The sequence below is a fragment of the Hypanus sabinus genome, chromosome 9, assembly GCF_030144855.1.
Source record: "Hypanus sabinus isolate sHypSab1 chromosome 9, sHypSab1.hap1, whole genome shotgun sequence".
In the NCBI taxonomy this organism is placed as follows: domain Eukaryota; kingdom Metazoa; phylum Chordata; class Chondrichthyes; order Myliobatiformes; family Dasyatidae; genus Hypanus; species Hypanus sabinus.
Window position 1 is genome coordinate 29,225,137 of NC_082714.1, and position 25,322 is coordinate 29,250,458.

Consider the following 25,322-nt stretch of genomic DNA (forward strand, 5'->3'; position numbering starts at 1 on the left):
AACGAAAAGCTGAACACACTTGGGGTCTAAATCTGCACCTAATTAACACAAGTTTGCCTTAAAGGTACTCCCTTATACTTTTCTTTTTCACTTAAACACAATAAAAAACAGAAAAGTTTACCTGAAACATAGCAATCTGTATCTGTACCCTCTGAAAGCTGGTCTTACAAGATGCGATATTTGTCTCCAACCTGCGAACCAGATCATGCTTTTTCCAAGCGGTATCATATGAGCTGGCCAGTACAGTGGCTCTGTTCATAACTAATTGTGAAAATCTGCCAACCTGAATGTTATGTTCCACTGCTTTCTTACAAAGATCATCCACAGAAACCTTACTTTCAGCACCAAAGTCTTTGGCTTCCACTTGTGCAATAATGTCCACACCAAGAGCACTAATATAACTGCAAAGGGTCAGTCCAAGTGCTTGAGTTGGAAGGCCAATCAAAAGCTGTCTCACAAAATCTGCCGTAAATGCCTTTATTGGTTTAGCCATTTGATCTTCACTGAAGCAAGAACTCCTGTACATGGATTTTACATTAACCAATTGGACAGGACCATTCAATGAACTGGGATCATCCAGTGGAATAACCCCTGGGAAATGAAACAGAATAATGCACATCATATCTTGTACTAATAACTATTGTCAACTTAAAATATTTCAAAAAAGAAACACATACTTTTAAAAATAGGTTTGGTTAACAAGGATTTAGACACAAAGAGTGAAAAGCATTAAACATGTTCCACTATGGGAAACATACTAAGTATTATATACTACAGTAAAAGAATGCTCATTTGCAATGATCTCATGACCACCTTTGAATCAAGAACTACAAATGACAGTATGAGATGCACAGACAGTAATCAGGTGATTTTTCCAGGTTGTAGGCCAAAGCAATCTTTGCATTAGTGTGAACTATAATCATTTTAAAAATTAGATCAAAGATCAAAGCCAACCTTTGGCCAGTTAAATCATATTAAATAAGCTAAAAGAGAACTAAATTAATGTTGCTTCATTCAGATGATAAATTACTTAATTGTCATTGATTTTTTTTATTAGTCAGTTGTAGAGAGCCTTGAGATTTTCAGGAAAGGCAACAAGTTTCACCAAATCTGTCACATATCAAAGAACATAATCCTGCACATTCTCCTAGAATGGTGTTCCTTGTAGACCAAGATAAAATATAACATGCAATATTTGCTGTAACATTTTAATGATACTGTACAAACTGTTAAACAAAAAAATACCTGATAATGTATGAGCAAAGGTTCCACAAAGTCTGAAGAATTCTTTTATAGTTTGCAGTCGTTTCAGAAAGAAGATTTCCTCTAGCACAAGTCGGTGATTATCATCATCAAAGAAGTTGACCTGCGTGCTACGGGCCTCTCTAATAATGTCAATTTTCCTCCACGCTAGTGGTACTTCCATCTTGTTCAGCTAAAAAGGCCACCAGCACAACTTAGTATATAAAAGTACAATATAGTTTGCACATTACTCAAACTAAACAGTGCAGTTATAAGGGTTTTTAAAGTTATACAACTGGTTTAGTCACAACCCAATTCACATCCTTAAAAGTAACTTGAGAAGCTAGACTCAAATCTACAAGACAGGATCATGATACACAGTGCAATTCAATATTTTCATTGTTAAACTGCAGGGTACACCAAATATCAATGATATTAAAATTTTAGATTATATAAATAAAGAAAACATTGGTGTATTATACTACCTTTTCAATTAATAAACCAAATGCACTTTCAACTTGGGCAAACATTCCATCAAAAGCCACAAGTAACATCTGGCCAGCAGACATCTTTGGTGTCTCCTCTACGGAACCATCTGCACTTCTGGGCTGGATTAATTCAGTATACTGGGCTCGCAACATTCTGAAAATAATCGGAAAAAATAAACAACTTTCTGCAGACAAAATCTATACACCTTATTCAAAACTGAACTTCAAGTATATTAGTCAATTTTTATATTTTGTACTCCTTGAGCAATTTGAAAACATTTTACAGATATCAGCAAGCATATTCTGTTTAAGCTTATTGCAGCCTTCACAGGTTTTTCCAGTGAAGAGATGGGAAAGGATTAAAGTAAAGTGACTTGGCGGCGAGGAAGTCCACCCCTCCTGCAAAGGATCAGGTGCTGTGTTTCACCATGGCCGGTGTGAGGAAAACCCTGTGCAGGGTCAACCCACGGAAGGCTGCGGGACCAGACAATATTTCTGGCAGCGGGCTTAGAGGATGTGCAGAACAGCTAGATGTTCTCACTGACATCTTCAAAATCTCCCTAAGCAGTGCCATCGTTCCAATGTGCTTCAAGGCCACCACCATTGTCCCCGTGCCAAAGAAGTCTTCAGTGTCCTGCCTCAATGACTACTCACATCCATCATCATGAAGTGTTTCGAGAGGCTCATCATGAGGCACATCAAGACCCTGCTGCTATTGGAGTATAAAAGTTGCATTGTTTGCTGTGTAACCAAAACTATGTAGTCAGCTTTGAACTTGCTATTTGCTATGCATGTATCCAATTTAGTAGGGGAATGAAATCTTAAGAATGTAGAAGATAATGGTGTGTTAATGAGAGGTAGCTAAGAGATGTAGATTATAACATGATTAAGTCAATGGGTAGAAACAATAGTGGCGGATGTACTTGTGATACGCAACTGTAGACCGCAACTGTAGACCGATTGGATATGCTAATACAACTAAACCAGGAGATTGCTATAATAAAATGTTATGTACAAAGATCGGTGGGCAATCGGCGACCAGCTCAATGACCGTCTCAGCTTTGATTTGCAAATTAAAGTTTAAGACTTCTTGAAGAATCTTCTGCATCTCCTGGTTGTTCGCGGGGCATGAGAAGCTACGACAAAATTGGCGACCGTGACAGGACTGGAAAGAGACCCGCGGAAAGGAAACGGCAGATTGGGGACTCTTCCCAGTCCTCTAGGGACCCCCACAAGGCTAACAGAATTAAGGGTGCACCCAAACAAAAGGTAAGCGCTTTTTGCGACAATTTGGACTAAGAATTCTGTTGGTTTTGGGGAGGTCTTGGAGTCTCAGAAGTGTGGAACCACTGCCGAAGGGTCTCTCCGGTCCAAAGAATCTTTCTTTTTCAATCTTTTTATTGAGTTTCATATATATATATATAAAAGAAAAAACATAACATAATAATGAATAGGTTATAAATACAATAGACTTGAAATTACATTAGTAATAGGATAATAATATCCTATTAAACATCAACAAAAAAAAAGTACATTAATCAATCAAGTCTATATAATTATATATGAAAAAAACAAAAATAATCATCAAAAGAAAAGGAAAAAAAATTTGAAAATATATAAAAGAGTATATTGAAAAAAACTCTAAACTAAACTAACATGGGCAATAATAACAGTTTATAAGTATATGATAGTGTCAAAAAAAACTCCGGAACTCCATACCTGAACAAGAATAAGAAGAGAGAAGGTCTGAAAAAGGCCCCGGTCCAAAGAATCTGGCAGAATTGGTGGTTAACAGGAGGCTCAGAGGATTGATCAAGAACACTGCAGTGAGGGTAAGTACAAATAAGCTAATAAGAAGTTAAGAAAAATTCCACGTGGTGTTGATAAGTCCCTGTGGATACTGCTTCGTATGAAATGAAGGTCTGAACGGGCAGGGAAAGGAAAATAGAGAAAATCCTCGTGGATACCACCTTAAGAGATAAAGGTCTGAATAGACGAGGTGCATAGAGAAAATCTTTGTGGACACCGCTTCGTATGAAATGAAGGTCTGAACAGGCAGGGAAAGGAAAATAGAGAAAATCCTCGTGGATACCGCCTTAAGAAATAAGGGTCTGAATAGACGAGGTGCAAAGAGAAAGTTCTGTGGATACCGCTCTGAATAGAGGTCTGTACAGGCAGAACAGAATAGGAAACAAGGACAGTCCAATATATAGTTTAAAGTGCTGGTAGATAGACGATTGACTAGGCATAGAATTAGAGTAAATAATATGATTCAGTAAACGAACTGTGAATCCCTGAAATACCTTAAAAAGAGAGATCAACATGACAGGTAAAAGAACGGCAGCAAAAAAATCCTGGTAAATAAATATGAGATCACAAAAACTTCAGAAAAATGGGAAAAGAGAACCAAAAACCTGGTCACAAAATGGCCAAGAGAAGGGACGTTTGATATAAGCTTGTGCGAAGAAATGGAGGCACTAATTAAAAATTACAAGCCAAAAGATAAATCTAAGAAGAGGGCAAAAAAGAGAACGAGAAATGGAAGTGCTAAAACTCTTCAGAACACAGGGAGAAAGGCTGAGGACAGGTAGAATATTGATTACAAGCGAGGAAGACACTAAGGTGCTGGAGAAACAGCCTTTAAGAGAGAGAGGAAGGTACAGTGAGAAGCTGGCTTCAGCGCCGTACCCAGATGCGAAAGAAACAGTAAAGCCCGCTCCCTCCCTATAATGAGGAAGGAACCCCTAAGCAGTGCCCCCTGCTGACGGGAACAGTAAACATGCAGGGAGAAATACAAGTTTGGGATAATGAGGAGGAAAAAAGACAATACGAGAAGGAAAAAGCGGCAATATGGAAGGAGATACAGGCAGAAAGGATAAAGGTGGAACAAGCAAAGAGAGAAATGAAAGAAGAGATTGAATGGATGAAATACTTGAGAGGAAAAGGAGTATGAGGAGTATTGGTTATACCATAGAAATAAACAGACTAGAAAAGAAAGTGGCTCATCAGGGCAGGAAGAGATGAGGCATTCAAGAGGAAGTGGAAAAAAGATAGGAGATGAGAGTCTTGGAGAAACACAAGAGAGAAGGGAATCAAGCACGAGTAAGGATCATGAGGAGTCCCTGCCACAGGTGTACAGACACGGACAGGAAGAAAGAGAAGGTGACTCATTGGAGGAGCAAGAGTTAAGTGGAGAGAGAGAGGATGTGAGAATTTGTGGGGAAGAAGTAGGAGGCAGAAGCCTAGAAGAGCAGGAGGCGGTAGGGAAGCGACTTGCGGAAGTAGAGAGAGCTAGATAAGTTACTGAGAGGGGATTGCCAAATGATATGCGAAAAATACTCCAGGGGCCAACCAAGTATTGAATCAGGACAGAAAGAAAGGACTCCTCAGGGAGACCGAGGGAAGAAGAGGACCCCGGAGAAATTTGTGTGGGAGGCAGTAAAGACATACCCTGAGACAGATGGGGAGTCAGGCGAGGAGGAGAGCCAGAGCAGGTGGGAAGAAGGAGGAAGAATGATGCCGTTGTTAGTTAAAGGATCAGGACAAGTGCAGTATATCCCTTGGGGATCCCAGGACCTAGAAGGGCTGACAAACACTGCCCAATCTACATGAAGGAGAAGGGAAATGGATTACAGCCTTTGAAGAAGAAACAGCGGGACGATTATTGGCAATGGGAGATTTGAAGGCACTAGTGATAAGGTTGATGGGAACCTCCAAATTTAACGAACTAATGGAAATGGCTGGCATAGTAAACTCGAACGACCCGAGAACTGATGGAGACAGGTTTGACAGAGTGAGGCAGAGGGTATGGCAAGCCCTCAGGAAGCTTTATCCATCCAAAGTGGACCCCAAAGCCTTAAAGGGGAATCCACTGGGAGACACTGAAAACCCAGCAGCCTACGTAGAAAACCAGTTGAAAAGGTGGGAGACTGGAGACTGAGCAAGAGGTGGAAAATAGCTTATTTATCACCACACTGTTCCGACATAGCATTTTGGATGCAATGCCTCCGCAAGTAAAATCCAAACTGGAGGAAGTGGTTGGGCTGACGTCAATGACCCCACATGAACTTAGAGACCACGTAGTCCATGCGATAGAGAAATACTGGAAAGACAAACGAAGGTTGGATGAGCAGCAGGAAGAGGTGCAAAGAAAGTTAATACAAGTCCAGCTCGAAGAACTCAAAAAGAAGGAAAAAGAGAAAAGCAAAAAGATGCTGCCAGCAACCACCGGTCCGAGTACAGCCATCGAACTGGATGAAGCACCGCTATATGGAGGAACCGATCATACTGTAAGACAAGGGCTGGAAAACCCCATGCCAATAATCAACGTCTTTGCCCTATCAGGAACAGACTAAATTCAAACAGCCCAGACAGGAATGGAAGTCCCAAGGAGGGGGACAGAGGAGCTATGGGCAGAGGGGACCAGTGAGGAAACAGGGGGAAAGAGAGGTAGAGAGATTGTGCTGGGGATGTAATCAGCCAGATCACACGAGAAGAGATTGTCCGTTTACACCATGGCCTGTCACACACCAGCAGGAACTGATAAGAAGGGAACTAAAGTTTAGCCAAGGACCAGCCCCCACAGGCCCAAGCGGACCTGTGAACCCCTATGCGAGGTATTAGGGGAGCCCCGAGAACTTGAGTGGGAAGGGACATTACCCAATGATAACAAGGGAGGCAGACGAGGAACCCATTGTTCAGGTTATATTAGAAGGGCAAATGACACCAATGATGATAGATACTGGAGCCACATACACTTGTGTACAGCCACAGTATGCCCTTCACCTTCCCATGTCAGGAAAGTTTATTAAGACGGTAGGGTTCTTAGGGAAAACACAGTTGACACAGCGCATGGCTCCAGTGCAGTTGAGAATGGGAAATAAAGGAATTGTTTTGCTGGTGCTAGTATCTAAAGGAACTCCGATTAATTTGTTAGGCAGAGATGCCTTATGGAAACTGGAATTAAAATTAGAATGCACCAGAAATGGGCTGAGTGTGGAAAGAGCAGGGGCTCGCTCAATTGACAGTGCGAGAAGACAAGAAGGCTAATGTCTTTTGGATAGGAGACATCGCAGATCAGATTCAAGGAACCTGGGAAAAATGGAAAAAGGGCGTGCAGGCTATATTACCCAGGGCTGTAATGTCCAAATCTGAGCTACATTGTACAGTGATTTTTGACGAGACTCACAACAGGGAGTTAGAGGAGAGATGGCACCCGGAGGCATGTACCCAACAGCACCTGGAAGGGGAGGCTGTGATAATTGGAAAGCAAGGGGCAGCTTTACAAGTGGAACACCTTTTTAGAAAAATGGTACAGGATACTGGAGGCTGCGCCCCACGTAACATTGTTGGTAAACAAGGGATATCAGTCTAAAGACTTAGGACCCTTAGTTAAGAGTGCTGAAACCGTAACAGTGTGGAGGAAAATCACGCCAGAGGTGTGGCCAACAATTGCATTAAAATAATGGTAAATGTAGATACGGTAGGGACAGTGAGAGAGGTCGAAATAACTCCACAACCACACATGCCATTGCTGGGAAAGGAAAGAGGCCAGCAGAAAGATAGAAGGTTAGATGAGTTGCCATCTATTCTGTGGTCACAGCATGAAACAGACGTAGGGAAAATGAAAACAGCTAGTCTGGTGGAAGTAAGGCTGAAAAAAGGAGCAATTCCACCCAGGAGACCACAATACCCTCTAAGACCAGAAGCAGAAGAGGGAATAGCATCGACAGTGCAGGGGTTGCTTGAAATTGGAGTGCTTAAAAGAACAAACAGTCCATGCAATACCCCGTTGCTACCGGTCTTAAAAGCAGATAAATCTAAGTGGAGATTGGTGCATGATTTGCGAGCAGTAAATGATGTGGTAGAGGACTGGCCAGCGGTAGTCCCCAACCCACTCACGTTTTTGACTAATGTTCCACCAGAAGCAAGTTACTTTTCAGTGATTGATTTGTGTTCGGCTTTCTTCAGCATTCCTCTAGCCCAGGGGTCGGCAACGTTTACCACTGAAAGAGCCACATGGACCCGCTTCCCACAGAAAAGAAAACACTGAGAGCCACAAAACCCGTTTGACATTTAAAATGAAATAACACTGCATACAACGGGTTTTTTTTGCCTTTATGCTATGTATAAACAAACTATAATGTGTTGCATTTATGAAATTGATGAACTCCTGCAGAGAAAACAAAATTACATTTCTGCATGCAACAAAAACATTTTGAACTCCGAAAAAAAGACGTTGGGTTGAAGGTTACTCCATAGTTAGCCTACCTTGGATCGAAGAATTAAAAGGAAGTGTGCACTGGCGGGTGTCAGGCATTGGCAGTGGTGATGTATATTAATAGCGATAAAAACACGTTGTAGTGGTGTGCTACACACAGCGCTAAAATAAAGACTGCAGTCAAAGGTAACTTTATTCGAACTAAACAGCCTTGCTTTAAAGCCTCCCTCAACCCGTCCCCGTGGGCGCGGATGCTCCAAAAGACACGTACTCACAAACCCCCGTAGGCTATCTCCCTTAGCCGGAACGGTGGCTAATTGTGAGCCGGTTCGGATGTGCCAGGAAATAGGGTCTCCGCAAAGTTTTTAGATTGTACAAGATCACCATAATCTTCAAATTTCGAATTACATTTCAAAAGCTAACAAACCACGGGGAGCCGCATCACAGAGATGAAAGAGTCGCATGCAGCTCAGGAGCCGCAGGTTGCCGACCTCTGCTCTAGCCGAACAGTGTCAGTATCTGTTAGCATTTACTTACAGAGGTGCTCAGTATACCTATACCAGAATGCCTCAAGGGTTTAAACATTCACCACATGTTTTTAATCAGGTGTTGAAGGCAGACCTAGAGGGCATACCATTGGAAAGTACATTGTTACAGTATGTGGATGACCTGTTGATTTGCTCCCACAGTAAGGAACAGTGTGTGCAGGATACTATAACTCTGTTAGAGAAGCTGGCGCACGGAGGACATAAAGTATCCAAAAAGAAACTGCAATTTTGCACACAGCAAGTGGAATACTTAGGCAGGATAATATCCAAGGGAGTGAAGGCGATAGCACCAGATTGAGGCACTAAGGCCCCAAAACCCCAGACTGTAGGGCAGATGATGACGTTTTTGGGAATGGCAGGGTACAGCTCAGATTGGATAGAATATGCTGAGATTGTGGCACCTTTGAGAAAGATAATGAAAGAAGCTGGACATACAAATTTGAAGAAAGGCTTACAGTGGAATGGAGAGGCGGAGATAGCTTTCAATACTATTAAGCAGGAATTGCAGTCAACACCAGCATTAGCTTTGCCTGACTACGAGAAGGTTTTTCATTTGTATGCATCCATCCGACAGGAGGGTTATGTCACAGCGGTTCTAACACAAGAGACAGGCACGGGAAAAGCAAAGCAGCAGATAGCATACTACAGTGTGAGACTAGGTGAGGTGGCTCAGGGGTATCCACTCTGTTATCAGGGATTGGCGGCGCTGTACTATGCATAGGAAAAGGCATCATCTGTAACCCTGGGCTATCCTGTGACTGTACACACACCACAAAGTAGCAGAATTGCTGGAAAGAGGGAAATTTGTGCTGACGCCAACCAGGATAGCAGCGTATCAGATGCTATTGACATTTCCAGACATAACTATACAGAGATGCACTACCAGTAATATAGCCGATTTTGTCCCTTTGGGCTATGAAGGAGAACGCCATGATTGTGTAGGGAAGATGATGGCATTTGCCAAATTGAGAGCAGATTTACGGTCAGAACCATTAGAGGATGCAGATAAAAAGGTTCTGTTCGTAGATGTTATAGGGATTATGATGGAAATCATGCAGGGTTCTCAGTAGTGCAGCAGGATCAGTCGAGCTATAAGATTATTAGGATGGAGTCCTGTCCCCAACCATGTTCCGCCCAACTAGCGGAAATCAAAGCCCTGACAGCTGCGTGTGAAGTGATGGAAGGTGAGAAAGTAGACATCTATACTGATTCGGCATATGCTCATGGAGTATGCCATTTGTTCGGGGCAGTGTGGAAACAGAAAGGTTTTAAAAAAAGCAGTGGAGATCCCATACAACATTGTCAGCAAATTCTAGACTTAATAAAAGCCATAATGAAACCTAAAGCATTGGCTATAGTAAAATGCCAGGCACATAAGAAGGGAAATGATGTAATAACAAAGTGAAATCAAGCTGCGGACGAGGCAGCCAGAAAAGCGTCTGGGTGTACATCAGCTGTCATTGCCCCTCAGGTAAGCCTAACTCCAGAACCTGAGGTAGAGGACCTAATTGAAATACAAGATAAGGCAACTTTGGCAGAACAGACAATGTGGAGACGAAGGGGGGCCAAGCAGAACCCGGAAGGCTTGTGGAGCCTGGAAAACGGTTTGTTGGTAGCGCCCACCTCTCTACTGATGATTCTGATTTCAGAAGCGCATGGGATTGACTATTGTGCAAGGGGGGAAGTGATAAAGAAAATAAAGAAGGATGGTTTTTGGTCACCTTATTTACAGGCTCCAGTGGACTTTGTCACAGTGCGAGGTATGCGCACAGAATAATGTTCGGAAGGGAATTACAACCCCAATAGGTCACATTCCTGTACCTGAAGGACCACTTAAGCATCTAGTGATTGATTACGTAGACATGATAAAGACAGTGAGAGGGAAAAGATACATGCTGGTAGTAATTGATCGATTTAGCAGATGGGTGGAGGCAGTACCTTCAAGAGATCAAGGGGCAAAGACAGTGGTAAAATTTCTGACAAATGAAGTGCTCCCAAGGTTTGGAATACCTACAGAAGTTAGCTCAGACAATGGTTCAGCTTTTATCCAGAAAGTGGTCCAATTGGTACTACAAGCACTGAGGATAAAGCAAAGATTTGGATGTGTATACCACCCTCAGTCGCAGGGCATGGTAGAGAGAATTAATGGAACCCTGAAAGCCAAACTGAACAAAATTTGTGCAGACACTAAACTTAATTGAGTCGATGCTTTACCGTTAGCATTGATGAGTTACCGCATGCAAACTAATCGAATGACATGCCTGACACCGCATGAGATGCTCACTGGGAGGCCCATGCCAGTGCCCCAGCGAAGAGGGCCGTATAAAGAACCTAGTTTGGAACAATTGGAAATAGAATTGAAACAATACATGCAGCAGCTAACTATGATACTTAGGTCTATTTATGCACAGGAAAAACAGAAAGAGCCGGAGACCGTACAAGGGGAAGGACCAATCAAACCAGAAGACCAGGTTTACGTTTGAGTTTTTCGGAGAAAGTGGAATGAGCCAAGAAGGGAAGGACCCTTTACGGTGACCAAGGCATCACGGACCGCAGTTCAGGTAGAAGGACACTCCACCTGGTACTATCTGAACCACTGCACGAGGGCAGTCCCGCAAGGGCAATCAGGTGAGGTGTCCGAGGTAAGTGATGCGGAAGAGCAGTTAGCAGGAGACAGGCAGGAGGAACAAGAAGCTGACACTGCACCTCAGGAGTTTGATCAATTAGTAAGGGAAATTTTTGATTCTGAGGACGGGCCTGAAGACCCTCAGGATGTGGTGGTGGATAGTCGGGCTTCTTCAGATAATGGGGATGAGCTGGGAACGACCAGTCGTGCCCCTGAGGACAAAGAACCCACATACTCCAGGGCAGACTTGGAAACCATTAGTGTGGCAGATATGGAATGGGACTGTTAAGTCCCCACAGAACCTACAGAAAAGAAGTAAGAGGAGCACAACATTTACCTCCTCGCCATGGTTACAGACACGTACTAATCAGTGGTATTAATGGGCAACTTACACGGCAGGAATGATGAAGAGACAGAATTGTTACCTGTGCTCAACATGTAGTTCCCACTTGCACGCGGTGGCAAAGACGAGTATAGGGAGCAATGTGAACGACAGTGTTCAGGTTCGATTAAGGCTTGCTTCCTGAAGCTTTGTGTTATAACTGATCCCTGCTATCAAAGCTGTATGAGAAATGCACCAATGTGCCCATATTAGTGTATTGTGGCGACCCACATCCTAGCGCACTCGAACCGGCTCACAAATAGCCAGTACGCTGGCACAAAGGCCAGTCCCAAAAGGGCGCCAGCTCTGCTTCACCAACAAAGGGAAAAGCCTGCGCGGGACTGTGAGTACGTGCCCCCTGCAGCATCCGCGCCCGGGGAGGGCAGGATCAGGGAGGCTTTAAAGCCAGGCTGTGAGGTTCGAATAAAATCTTCTTTAACTGCAGTTTACCGACTCCGTGTCGTTATTTTAGTGCTGCGTGTAGCACACCACTACAATTGGTGACCCTGACGGTCCAAATGATATTTGGACCGGAGATGAATGACGCCGCACCTGTTCATGCAGTTTCGTTGAAACTGCCAAGCTTCTGGACGCTGCGACCTCACTTATGGTTCCAGCAGGCAGAAGCCCAATTCCACGTTCGGCAGATAACCTCAGAGGACACACGTTATTACTATGTGGTGAGCTCCCTCGACCAGGAGACAGCTGCCCAGGTTGAGGAGTTCATACAGTCGCCCCTGGAGGACGGCAAATACACAGACTTCAAAGCCCTACTCATAAGGCCTTTCAGACTCTCACGGTCCGAGCGGGCTGCCCGTTTACTGCACCTGGATGGTTTGGGGGACAGACCTCCATCGGCTTTAATGAATGAGATGTTGTCTCTGGCCGGCAGACACAAGCCCTGCCTCATGTTTGAGCAGGCATTCCTGAAACAGCTGCCCGAGGACATATGCCTGCTGCTGTCCGACGCAGATTTCAGCGACCCCCCGGAAGGTGGCAGCCCGGACGGACTTGCTGTGGAATGCCAAGTAGGCGAGTGGGGCTTCCGTTGCACAGATCACCAGGCCACACTCCCAGCAGCAAACCAGACCCGGTCCGGCCACAGAGCCCGCTAACACCAGAGGCAGGGGTGAGGAGACCAATGAACAATGGTGCTTCTACCACCAGCGGTGGGGTGCAGAAGCTCGCTGCTGTAGCCCGCCCTGCAAGTTCCCGGGAAACGCCAGGGCCAGCTGCCGCTGATGGCTACGGCAGCTGGCCATCGGGATAGCCTCCTGTATGTGTGGGACAAGAGGTCAGGACACCGTTTTTTGGTTGACACCGGTGCCAAGATCAGCGACTTACCTCCAACGAGTTACGACACCCGCAACAGGGCACCGGGTCTCTCCGAGGGCCGTGAACGGCAGCACGGTAAGGACCTACGTCACCCGTACGGTGCAGCTACAGTTCGGCTCCAGCCGGTTCACGTGGGACTTCACACTGGCCGCCGTAGCCCAACTGCTTCTGGGTGCGGATTTTTTGCGGGCTCACAGCCTACTGGTCGACCTGCTCAGGAAGAGACTGGTCCACGCCGAGACCTTTCAGACATTCTCCCTGGGTGCAGCCCAGTTGCCAGCCCCTCACCTCGACTTCATCATGCTGTCCGACAACGACTTCACCAGGGTCCTGGCGGATTTCCCATCGGTTCTGGCACCACAGTTCACGGCAGCCATGCCCCAACACGGCGTACAGCACCACATCCCGACCCAGGGACCACCACCCCTCCACGCCCGTGCTCAAAGGCCTTCAGGAATTCGTGGGTATGGTAAATTTCTACCACCGCTTCCTCCCTTCAGCTGCCCGAATCATGCGCCTCCTGTTCGCCCTGATGTCGGGTCCGGGCAAGGACGTTACCTGGGACGAGGAGTCCGCTGCCGCCTTCATTAAAATGAAAGAAGCCTTAGCAAACACCACGATGCTAGTGCACCCCAGAATGGATGTCCCTACCGCCCTCACAATGCACGCATCTAACATGGCAGTCAGTGGGGCACTGGAGCAAATTATCGCGGGTCGTTGGCAACCCTTGGCGTTTTTCAGCAAACACCTGCGACCACCCGAGCTCAAATACAGTGCTTTCGACCGGGAACTGTTGGCGCTCTACCTGGCAATCTGGCATTTCAAGTACTTCTTAGAAGGTAGGCCCTTCACCACATTCACGGACCACAAGCCGCTTACCTTTACGTTCACAAAGGTGTCCGATCCCTGGTCGTCCCGCCAGCAGTGCCATCTGTCCTACATCTCTGAATACACGACGGATGTCCAGCACGTCTCGGGTAAGGACAATGTCGTGGTGGTCGCGCTGTCTCGCCCTAACATTCATGCCCTTTCCCAAGGGGTAGACTTTGAGGTGCTGGCAGAGGCGCAGCAGGCAGACAAGGAGATCCCAAGTTACAGAGCGCAGTCTCCGGTTTGCAGCTCCAGGACCTCCCCATAGGCCCAGGTGAGAGGACCCTTCTCTGTGACGTCGCCACTGGCCAGCCCCGTCCCGGCACCTTGTCAGCAACGCATTTTTGACTCCATTCATAACTTAGAGCACCCCTTCATCAGGACAACTGTCCGGATGGTCTCCAGCAGGTTCGTTTGGCACGGACTCCGCAAGCAAGTCAGTGAATGGGCCAGAACGTGCATGCACTGCCAGACGGCCAAGGTGCAGTGGCACACCAAAGCTCTGCCGCAGCAGTTCCACCCCACCCACCGTCGTTTCGACCACATTCATATGGATATCGTGGGCCCCCTGCCAGTGTCGCGCAGAGTACGGCACCTCCTCACTATCGTGGACCGGTTCACAAGATGGCCAGAGGCGATCCCGCTCACCGACACCACCTCCGAATCTTGTGCCCAGGCACTGATTGCCACCTGGGTGTCCCGCTTTGGTGTACTGGCCCACATTACCTCTGACAGAGGCGCCTAGTTCAACTCCAGCCTGTGGTCAGCTATGGCCAGCCTTTTGGGGACACAGCTGCACCACACCACTGCCTACCACCCACAGTCGAATGGCCTGGTGGAGCGTTTCCACTGTCACCTAAAGTCGGCTCTCACGGCCCACCTGAGAGGAGCTAACTGGGTGGACGAGCTTCCCTGGGTCCTACTCGGCATCCGCACGGCGCCCAAAGACGATCTGCACGTCTCGTCGGCCGAGTTGGTATACGGCGCACCCCTGGTCGTCCCCGGGGAGTTCATACCAGCCCCAAGGGGACACGAGGCAGAACCCGCAGGAGTACTGGGCAGACTACGCGAAAGGCTCGGCAACCTGGCCCCCATACCCACTTTGCAGCATGGGCAGAACCCGACCTGTGTACCCAAAGACCTGCAGAACTGTAAGTTTGTGTTTGTACGAAGGGGCGGGCATCGGCCACCGCTGCAACGGCCCTACGAGGGGCCGTTTACGGTGCTCAGGAACAACGGGTCCACATTCGTGCTGGACATTGGGGGGAGAGAGGAGGTTTTCACGTTGGACCGACTCAAACTGGCCCATGTGGACTTGGTGCAACCGGTCGAGTTTCCGGCACCGCGGCGCAGAGGCCGACCTCCCAAACAGGTTCCGGCCCAGACTGTGGACATTGGGTGGGGGGGGGGGGGGGGGGGCGGTGTATCGCCGGTTCGGGGTTATGTGGCGACCCACTTCCTGGCGCACTCGAACCGGCTCACAAATAGCCAGTGCGCCGGCACAAAGGCCAGTCCCAAAAGGGCGCCAGGTCTGCTTCACCAACAAGTACGTGCCCCCTGCAGCATCTGCGGCCGGGGAGGGCGGGATCAGGGAGGCTTTAAAGCCAGGCTGTGAAGTTCGAATAAAATCTTCTTTAACTGCAGTTTACCGACTCCATGTCGTTATTTTAGCGCTGCGTGTAGCACACCGCTACAGTATATCAGGCTTCCTTGCAGTTTGTGTGATGTTTGGAGAGAAGTGCTGTACTTTTATACCAAATAACACTAGTCCAGAAGGATCGTTTACTAAGGCAATGTGTAAGTTCAAAAGTCTAAGAACGGAAGTTAAACAGAATGCAGGGTCCGGACATCAGTTATTTGACTGGTTAGAAAGTAGACTCGGAGGATGGGGAGCATGGCTGACTAAAATGGCAATAACTGTCAGTATTGTATTGTATTGTTGAGCTGTGCGCTTGTGCTGTGCTGTTTTCTTCCTTGCCTCAAGTCTCTTGTAGTACGTGCTGCAACCAAACAATTTCCGATGCAATTACTGAAGCAAGCTTAGTGGAGAAAGAAACACCGAAAATGTATCGTTACAGCCTGCACCACCTGCAGGATGAACAAGAGCAAAACGACAGTGTGGGAGTAGATTGTAAGGGCTTCTGAGTTTTTTTCCCTGTCTCAGGTACAAAGGGACAGGTTATTGGCTCAGCAGCCCAGGGTAACGGAGAGAATACTTTGAGGTCTTGGTGCAGAAAATTATAGTTTAACCCGAGATTTGGGAATAAGTGCTTGAGTTTACTGGGGCTTTTGTGCACAGATTCTTAGTCTTCCTTCTCTGTGTGAGACCCTATGGGTCTCAAAGGGGGAATATATTGGAGTATAAAAGTTGCATTGTTTGCTGTGTAACCAAAACTATGTAGTCAACTTTGAACTTGCTATTTGCTAAGAATGTATCCAATTTAGTAGGGGAATGAAATCTTAAGAATGTAGAAGATAATGGTGTGTTAATGAGAGGTAGCTAAAAGATGTAGATTAGAACATGATTAAGTCAATGGGTAGAAACAATAGTAGCCGATGTACTTGTAATACGCAACTGTAGACCGATTGGATATGCTAATGCAACTAAACCAAGAGATTGCTATAAAAAATGCTATGTACAAGGATTGGTGGGCAATCAGCGACTAGCTCAATGACTGTCTCAGCTTTGATTTGCAAATTAAAGTTTAACACTTCTTGAAGAATCTTCTGCGTCTCCTGGTCGTTTCTGGGGCACGAGAAACCACGACACTGCTCCCCTCACTGGACTCCCTGCAGTTCACGTACCGTCCCAACCACTCAACAGACGATGCCATTGCCATCACCCTCCACCTGGCACTAACCCACCTGAACAAAAAAGACACATACGTTCGAATGCTGTTCATAGACTTCAGTTCAGCATTCAACACAATCATCCCTCAGAATCTGATTGGAAAGCTGAGCCTACTGGGCCTGCTGAACACCTCACTCTGCAACTGGATCCTAGACTTCTTGACTGGGAGATCGCAGTCAGTCCAGATCGGAAGCAGCATCTCCAACACCATCACACTGAGCACGGGGGCTCCCCAGGGCTCAGTCCACTGATGTTCACTCTGCTGACCCACGACTGTTGCAACACACAGCTCGAACCACATCATCAAGTTCGCCAATGACACGACCGTGGTGGTCTCATCAGCAAGAAAAATGAGTCAGCAAACAGGAGGTGCAGCGGCTAACGGACTGGTGCAGAGCAAACAACCTGTCTCTGAAAGTGAACAAAAGAGATGGTTGTTGACTTCAGGAGGGCACGGAGTGACCACTGCCCACTGAACATCAATGGCTCCTCAGTAGAGATCTTTAAGAGCACTAAATTTCTTGGTGTTCACTTGGCGGAGAATCTCAACCGGTCCCTCAACACCAGCACCATAGCAAAGAAAGCACAGCAGCATCTCTACTTCCTGTGAAGGCTGAGGAAAGTCCATCTCCCACCCCTATCCTCATCATAACCTAGAGAGGTTGTATTGAAAGCATTCTGAGCAGCTGCATCACTGCCTGGTTTGGAAATTGTACCATCTCTGCAAGACCCTACAGCGGATAGTGAGGTCAGCTGATAAGATCATCAGGGGATCTCTTCCTGCCATTACAGACATTTACACCACACGCTGCATCCACAAAGCAAACAGCATTATGAAGGATGCCATGCACCACCTCAAACAAACTCTTCTCCCTCCTGCCATCTGGGAAAAGGCACCGAAGCATTCGGGCTCTTATGATCAGATGATGAAAGTTTCTTCCCCCAAGCAATCAGACTCATCAATATCCAGAGCCTGGACTGACACCAATTTACTGCCTTCTACTGTGCCTATTGTCTTGCTTATTTATTGTAATGCCTGCACTGTTTTGTGCACTTCATGCAGTCCTGGGTAGGTCTGTAGTCTAGTGTAGTTTTTTTTCCAGTGTTGTTTTTACATAGTTCAGTGTAGTTTTTGTGCTGTTTCATGTAGCACCATGGCCCTGAAAAACATTATCTCATTTTTACTGTGTACTGTACCAGCAGTTATGGTTGAAATGACAATAAAAAACGACTTGATTTGAAATCTTAATCTGCCAATGACTAAAATCTGAAGGAATCAGAATACAGTTGGAGACATCTCCAGTATCAGACAAACAAAGTACACTGCAGATGCTGTGGTCAAATCAACACGTACAAACACGCCGGAGGGACTCAGCAGGTCGGGCAGCATCCATGGAAACAAGCAGTCAATGTTTCGGGTTGAGACCCTTCGTCAGGATTGAAGGAGGAGGTGGCAGGGGCCCTATAAAGAAGGTGGGGGGAGGGTTGGAAGGAAAAGGCTGATAGGTGCCAGGTGAAAAACCAGAGGAAAGATCAAGGGGTGGGGGAGGGGAAGCAGGGAAGTAGAGGAGGCCATGTATGGACATATCTGAATGGGAATGTGAAGCAGAGTTGAAGTGGGTGGTAACTGGGAGAGCATCCATACATGGCCTCCTCTACTGCCATGATGAGGCCAAACTCGGGTTGGAGGAGCAACACCTCATATACCGCCTGGGTAGTCTCCAGCCCCTTGGTATGAACATCGAATTCTCCAACTTCCGGTAATTCCCTCCCTCTCCCTTCCCCCATCCCACTTTCACTCTGCCTCCTCTTCCAGCTGCCTATCACCTCTCTCATGATTCTGTTTTCTTCTACTACCCATAGTGCTTTCCCCTTACATTCCTTCACCTTTCCTGCCTATCCCCTCCCTGCTTCCACTCCCCCACCCCTTGATCTTTCCTCTGGTTTTTCAGCTGGCACCTACCAGCCTTCTCCTTCCCACCCTCCTCCCACCTTTTTTATAGGGCCCCTGCCCCCTCCTCCTTCAGTCCTGATGAAGGTTCTCGGCCTGAAACGTTGACTGCTCGTTTCCATGGATGCTGCCCGACCTGCTGAGTTCCTCCAGTGTGTTTGTATGTTCCAGTATCAGGCAGTTTTTTTGGCTGTTATTATAATTTAATCACACTATTAACATAACTATTAAACCTAATATTTCCTTGTGAGCTAAGTGGCCAGAACTTTAATGCAAACATGACACAATTATGCAGAACTAAGCTTCTAAAACAGCAGCTTGGCAGCAACTTTGCACTTCCATGGTCAACTTTCAAAAATGAATGTTCACCATTAAAAAGTCTTGACAACTGTCCTTTTAAGGAAATCTGCATATTTATAATACTATTTTGATAAACTGTACATCATCCTTGCCCAATGCATTTTGGGTGTGAAAGACAGTTTGATTAATATTAAAAGTAATGCACAAATACAGAAATCCCAAACATAAATTTTTAAATTATAGGAACAATTTTCAAAGTATGTACACAATATAATTATTGCAAGGGTGCCAAAGTTTACAGGGAGAAGGCAACAATGGGGTTAAAAGGGATAAAAAAAATTCAGCCATGATGCAATGGCAAAGCAGACTTGATGGGCCAAATGGCCTAATTCTGCTTCTGTGTCTTATGACTGCACATTGTTCTTTCATGGACCAAAATTCTAGAAATAGCAAAAAACTTTTCTTAAATTCATTTTTTAGGATGTGGACGCCATCGGAATTAGCAAAATACATTATTCATCCCACACTGCCTTTGAAAAAGATGTGCTGTCATCTTGAACCATTGCAGACTTTCAGGTGAATTACTGGTAGGAAAGTGCCATTTGATAATACTACTATAATGACCTGGGGGCAATTTTGCACATTGTTGGATGGATGCCAGTACTCTGTCTTGGAACAGCTCGATTAGATGTATGATTGGTTATAGAACCTAGGTCTTCAATATTGCAGCCAAGATAATTAATTGTGTGCTCCTATTAACTTTCTGAGCCTATTGCTTTCACTTGCTTCTTGGCATCATGTAGGATAAATGAAAACAGACCAGCTTCTGTGAGGGTGGATAAGCAACCCAGCTTTTCTGGTTGGACAAAAGTATTTATGATTCAGCAGTAACCTTTGCTAGTCTTATCTTGGGCTCTGTTATTGTTGAGGATGATCTTTAAACTTCCAAGATTTTATACTCGGGATCCTCCAGCACAATCTACGTATATGTGGGAGGACTGCAGAGGTTTGATCTGAGACATTAATTATGACATTATTTTGCTACGTCTATTACATGCTAACGAGGATGCACATAGTTGTGTGAAACCTCTTTACCAGAAGAAATCAAAGCAGCATCCTTAAGAGGGCTTGGTCATTCCAATCTTAAGTGCATACAACGCTGCACAATAAACATGAGCCTTACAAATTATTCTCATTGCGGAACTACACTTGTACTGAAATAGTTGTGGGAGAGAGTTATATTTACAAAGACTTATTACAATCCTTTTCCAAGCTAAAAAACTACCTAATGAAACATCCATATAGTTTTAACTGGGAGCACTAAGCTGGCAATTCCACCACCACAATAGTGACTGCTTCATTGTTACATATAATTTATAATCCCTTCTGTTAATACCAAAATACTTGCACTTACCTGGTGACATCAATATAATGAACATTGGTTTCTTCTTCCAATCCCATTGCAGCATTTCTAAGGTAAGCCTGCAGAGAATCTATGAGCATTTGCAAAGAAACACCATCGGTTGTCTGTTCAATGATACTGTCCAGCTCATTAAGCATATTCTGCAAAGTATTTTCTCCTTTCATCATACACCGAAGGGCTTCTGGAAAGATGATTTGCCTGAAGTTGGTGTTTAGCTCCTGTTAAAAAAAATGGAAGAATGTTAACAAAATGAAACATTTTCAATTCTGCCAGAACATGAACACCCTCCAGAATCACAGAATAATTATAGTGTGGAAGGAGGCCAGTTTGCTAAGTCTATACCTACTCTACAGAAGAGAATTCCAACTGATTCCACTCTCTCAATGGTGTGCAAATTGTTCTTAAATGCTGAAATTGAACTGACTCTGTTATAGTGCCAGTAGATTAGCTCAAATCCTAATCAAAAGCATCACTTTTGATTTTTCTGTGAAAAACTTTTATTCTATACCTAGTTCTTTACATCTCAGCTAACAGAAACATTTTCTCTAGCAACCTTTATTTATTAAAAATTTTTTTATTAAATATCCCCAGAACCTTCTCTAATCCAAGGACAATTAAGTTTCCCCAAGCTACACAACCAGTCTCTCGTCCCCAAAATTATTTACGTAAATCTCTTCTGCACCTTTTCCAAAACTGCCTCATTTTCCTGTGAATCTGGCTGTAACTGGATATGACACTCCAGTGTAAGTAATTTGATGCTTTATTACTTCTGCACCTTTACATGCTTTTTCAAACATTTTACCACCCTATCACTTCCAATGTATAACGCACATAAGCCACATCCCACAGATGTAGGAATGCTGGTAGACTAATTGGCCACTGCATATTATCCTTGTGTAGATGAATGGTGGAGTCTGGGACTTGATGAGATTCTGGGAAAAATATATTAAAAAAATTAGTGTGGGGTTAATGAAAATGGGGTCTTGATGGTCAGCACGTCTTTCTGACTCTGATGCAATGTCTGCTCTTGTAATCTTTTTTTAAAAAATGGTATTGACTACTTTATATCCCACCTTCTCATTCTTCCCATCATAATGCTAACAATTCACATTTCACAGGATTAAATGTACTCTGCCAGCTATATATCCCAACACTAACCTGGAGGGAAGTGTACACTCCATTAGCCAAATGAACTGCTTCAGACGCTTCCACAGGGTTTGGGATGTCAAGATCCTGTGGAACCAGCTGGCACTGTTCAAGTAGTTGCACAAGACAGGTGACATTGCCACTCATACTACAGAGCTCCTCCAAAAACCAAGCACCATCTCTGGAAGTCAAATCAACCAGCTGTTCCCCAGCACTTGATGCAGCTCCTTCCATCATAAGGTTACGCCTGAAACAGAACAGTAGACTGTACGGTAGCCATATCGATCCTGTGCAAAACTCTTCATTTTACTCCAAGTAAAACATGCAATAAAAATCAATAGGCCTAATTCTCTAGTCAACATCAGATTTGTGAGATAGATGTTTTAATAATGCCTGGAATCATTTTATATTTGGCGTAACTAAATAGCATTCAACAAAAAACAGCTAATTTGGATGATGAATATCATTATTAAAGCTCAAACATTTGCACTTCTTAAATGCTGGCTGCAGAAAGAAGCTAACATCTATAGCAGGGCAGACAATACCTTGTTAATGCGCAAAGGGCAGAGATGATGACACTAGCCAGGCTTAAGGATCCTTCATCACAATTTTCATGGAGAAAAACTTTTATGCAGCGCTCGATTTCCTTTAGCTGCTCTTCACAAACAGGGACTGTTACCGATTCCTGCTTCAGTCTCTCAACCTGCCTGATTAACCGACTGTTCACGTCTGCAGCAAAACGTTGAAGAGTCAGCTCAGTTGCTGTTATGAACTGACAGATTGTTGTGGGCTGCTGGGGAGCATATTGGATCTCATACCTAGAAAATAAACATTGCATACATCAATAATTCCCAGTTATTTTAATATCATATGGTAGCAGTTTTCAGTCTCATTGCCCAGAATTATGCTGCAGGTCTACTTGTAAATTTAACCCAAATTTATTCTGAAAGGTTTTGTCAATTGTTCCTTTTGGGTATTTGTTACCAGGTATCATCATACCTTTTGCAAAGATGTGCTATCAAGATCATTTTCTCCCCACAAATTCATATTTCACATCCAGAAACCTTCTAGGAAAGGTGGACGTCATGAAGGAATGGTCTATAGAATCTCTGTGGGTGGAGGTTAGGAACAGGAAGGGGTCAACAACTTTACTGGGTGTTTTTTTATAGCCCGCCCAATAATAACAGGGATATAGAGGAGCAGATAGGGAAACAGATCCTGCAAAGGTGTAATAATAAGAATTGTTGTAATGAGAGATTATAATTTCCCAAATATTGATTGGCATCTCCCGAGAGAAAGGGGTTTAGATGGGGTGGAGTTTGTTAGGTGTGTTCAGGAAGGTTTCTTGACAATATGTAGATAAGCCTACAAGAGGAGAGACTGTACTTGATTTGGTATTGGGAAATGAACCTGGTCAGGTGTCAAGATTTCTCAATGGGAGAGCATTTTGGAAATAGTGATCATAATTCTATCTCCTTTACAATAGCGTTGGAGAGAGATAGGAACAGACAAGTTAGAAAGGCGTTTAATTGGTGTAAGGGGAATTATGAGACTATCAGGCAGGAAATTGGAGGCTTAAATTGGAAACAGATGTTCTCAGGGAAAAGTACAGAAGAAATGTGGCAAAATTTCAGGGGATATTTGTGTGGAATTCTGCTTAGGAATGTCCCAATGAGACAGGGAAGTTATGATAGGGTACAGGAACCATGGTGTACAAAGACTGTAATAAATCTAGTCAAGAAGAAAAGCTAAAAAAAAAGGTAATGATAGAAATCTAGAAGATTATAAGGCTAACAGGAAGGAGTTTAAGGAGGAAATTAGGAGAGCCAGAAGGGGCCATGAGAAGGCCTTGGCAGGCAGGATTAAGGAAAACCCCAAGGCATCCTACAAGTATGTGAAGAGCAAGAGGATAAGACTTGAAAGAATAGGACCTATCAAGTGTGACAGTGGGAAAGTGTGTATGGAATCAGAGGAAATAGCAAAGGTACTTAATGAATACTTTACTTCAGTATTCACTATGGAAAAGGATCTTGGTGATTGTAGTGATGACTTGCAGCAGACTGAAAAGCTTGAACATGTAGATATTAAGGAAGTGGATGTATTGGAGCTTTTGGAAAGCATCAAGTTGGATAAGTCACCGGGACCAGATGAGATGTATCCCAGACTACTGTGGGAGGCAAGGGAGGAGATTGCATCATCAGTGGGGACGGGAGGTTCCAGAGGATTGGAAGGTTCCAGATGTTGTTCCCCTATTCAAGAAAGGAAGTAGAGATAGCCCAGGAAGTTTTAGATCAGTGAGTCTTACCTCAGTGGTTGGTAAGTTGATGAAGAAGATCCTGAGAGGCAGAATTTATGAACATTTGGAGAGGTGTAATATGATCATAAACAGTCAGCATGGCTTTGTCAAGGGCAGGTTGTGCCTTACGAGCCTGATTGAATATTTTTGAGGATGTGACTAAACGCATTGATGAGGGAAGAGCAGTAGATGCAGTGTATATGGATTTCAGCAAAGCATTTGATAAAGGTACCCCATGCAAGGCTTACTGAGAAAGTAAGGAGGCATGGGATCCAAGGGGACATTGCTTTGTGGATCCAGAACTGGCTTGCTCACAGAAGGCAAAGAGTGGTTGTAGACGGGTCATATTCTGCATGGAGGTCGGTGACCAGTGCTGTGCCTCTGGGATCTGTTCTGGGACCCTTACTCTTCGTGATTTTTATAAATGACCTGGATGAGGAAGTGGAGGGATGGGTTAGTAAATTTGCTGATGACACGAAGGTTGGAGGTATTGTGGATAGTGTGGAGGGCTGTCAGAGGTTACAGCGGGACAGTGATAAGATGCAAAACTGGGTTGAGAAGTGGCAGATGGAATTCAACCCTGGTTAAGTGTGAGGTCGCTCATTTTGGTAGGTCAAATATGATGGCAGAATATAGAATTAATGGTAAGACTCTTGGCAGTGTGGAGGATCAGAGAGATCTTGGGGTCCGAGTCCACAGGATGCTCAAAGCAGCTGCGCAGGTTGACTCTGTGGTTAAGAAGGCATACAGTGTATTGGCCTTCATCAATCTTGGAATTGAATTTAGGAGCCAAAAGGTAATGTTGCAGCTATAAAGGCCCTTGGTCAGACCCCACTTGGTGTACTGTGCTCAGTTCTGGTCACCTCACTTCAGGAAGGATGTGGAAACCATGGAAAGGATGCAGAGGAGATTTAGAGGAGATATAGCCTGGATTGGGGAGCATGTCTTATGAAAATAGGTTGAGTAAACTCGGCCTTTTCTCCTTGGAGCGATAGAAGATGAGAGGTGACCTAATAGGGGTGTATAAGATGATGAGAGGCATTGATAGTTTGGATAGCCAGAGGCTTTTTCCCCAGGGCTGAAACAGTTGCCACAAGAGGACACAGGTTTAAGGTGCTGGGGAGTAGGTACAGGGGAGATGTCAGGGAGAAGTTTTTTACTTAGAGAGTGGTGAGTGCGTGGAATGGGCTGCTGGCAACGGTGGTGGAGACGGAAATGATAGGGTCTTTTAAGAGACGTTTGGATAGGTATATGGAGCTTAGAAAAATAGAGGGCTATGTGCAAGCCTAGTAATTTCTAAGGTAGGGACATGTTCGGCACAACTTTGTGGGCTGAAGGGCCTGTATTATAAGGCCTTCTATCTTTCTGTGTTTCAACAAAGTCAATGTATGCAAACAGAGTCTTAGGCCAGCTATACACTTTCATTTTGGGGACTGCAAGGGTAGCATGGATGACAGGCAGACAAGGTAAAGACACAATAGTGGTTTCAGTGCAGTTATATGCAGTTGTTCATTACTGTCTCAATCATACTTCGAAACAGAATAGCCAAGTCCAAAGGCATTTAAGAGTTCACATACACAGATCACAGAACTGTAGTTGTCAAATACAAAAATATCCAGAAGTTTAGCGAACATTACATTGAAT

The 25,322-nt window shown here is 44.9% G+C and overlaps 1 protein-coding gene across 2 annotated transcripts in view; it reads right to left on the reverse strand.

The window, feature by feature from the left end:
- Window positions 1-25,322, reverse strand: part of smg1 (SMG1 nonsense mediated mRNA decay associated PI3K related kinase) — a 145,497-nt gene that overhangs the window by 20,785 nt on the left and 99,390 nt on the right. For both annotated transcript variants that reach the window (XM_059979383.1, XM_059979382.1), the window contains exons 49-54: window positions 21,928-22,200; window positions 21,395-21,629; window positions 20,228-20,454; window positions 1,728-1,884; window positions 1,246-1,435; window positions 122-591 (exon numbers count right to left, since the gene is read on the reverse strand). In XM_059979383.1, the coding sequence (XP_059835366.1) occupies window positions 122-591; window positions 1,246-1,435; window positions 1,728-1,884; window positions 20,228-20,454; window positions 21,395-21,629; window positions 21,928-22,200 (1,552 nt within the window). The remainder of the gene's footprint in view (window positions 1-121; window positions 592-1,245; window positions 1,436-1,727; window positions 1,885-20,227; window positions 20,455-21,394; window positions 21,630-21,927; window positions 22,201-25,322) is intronic.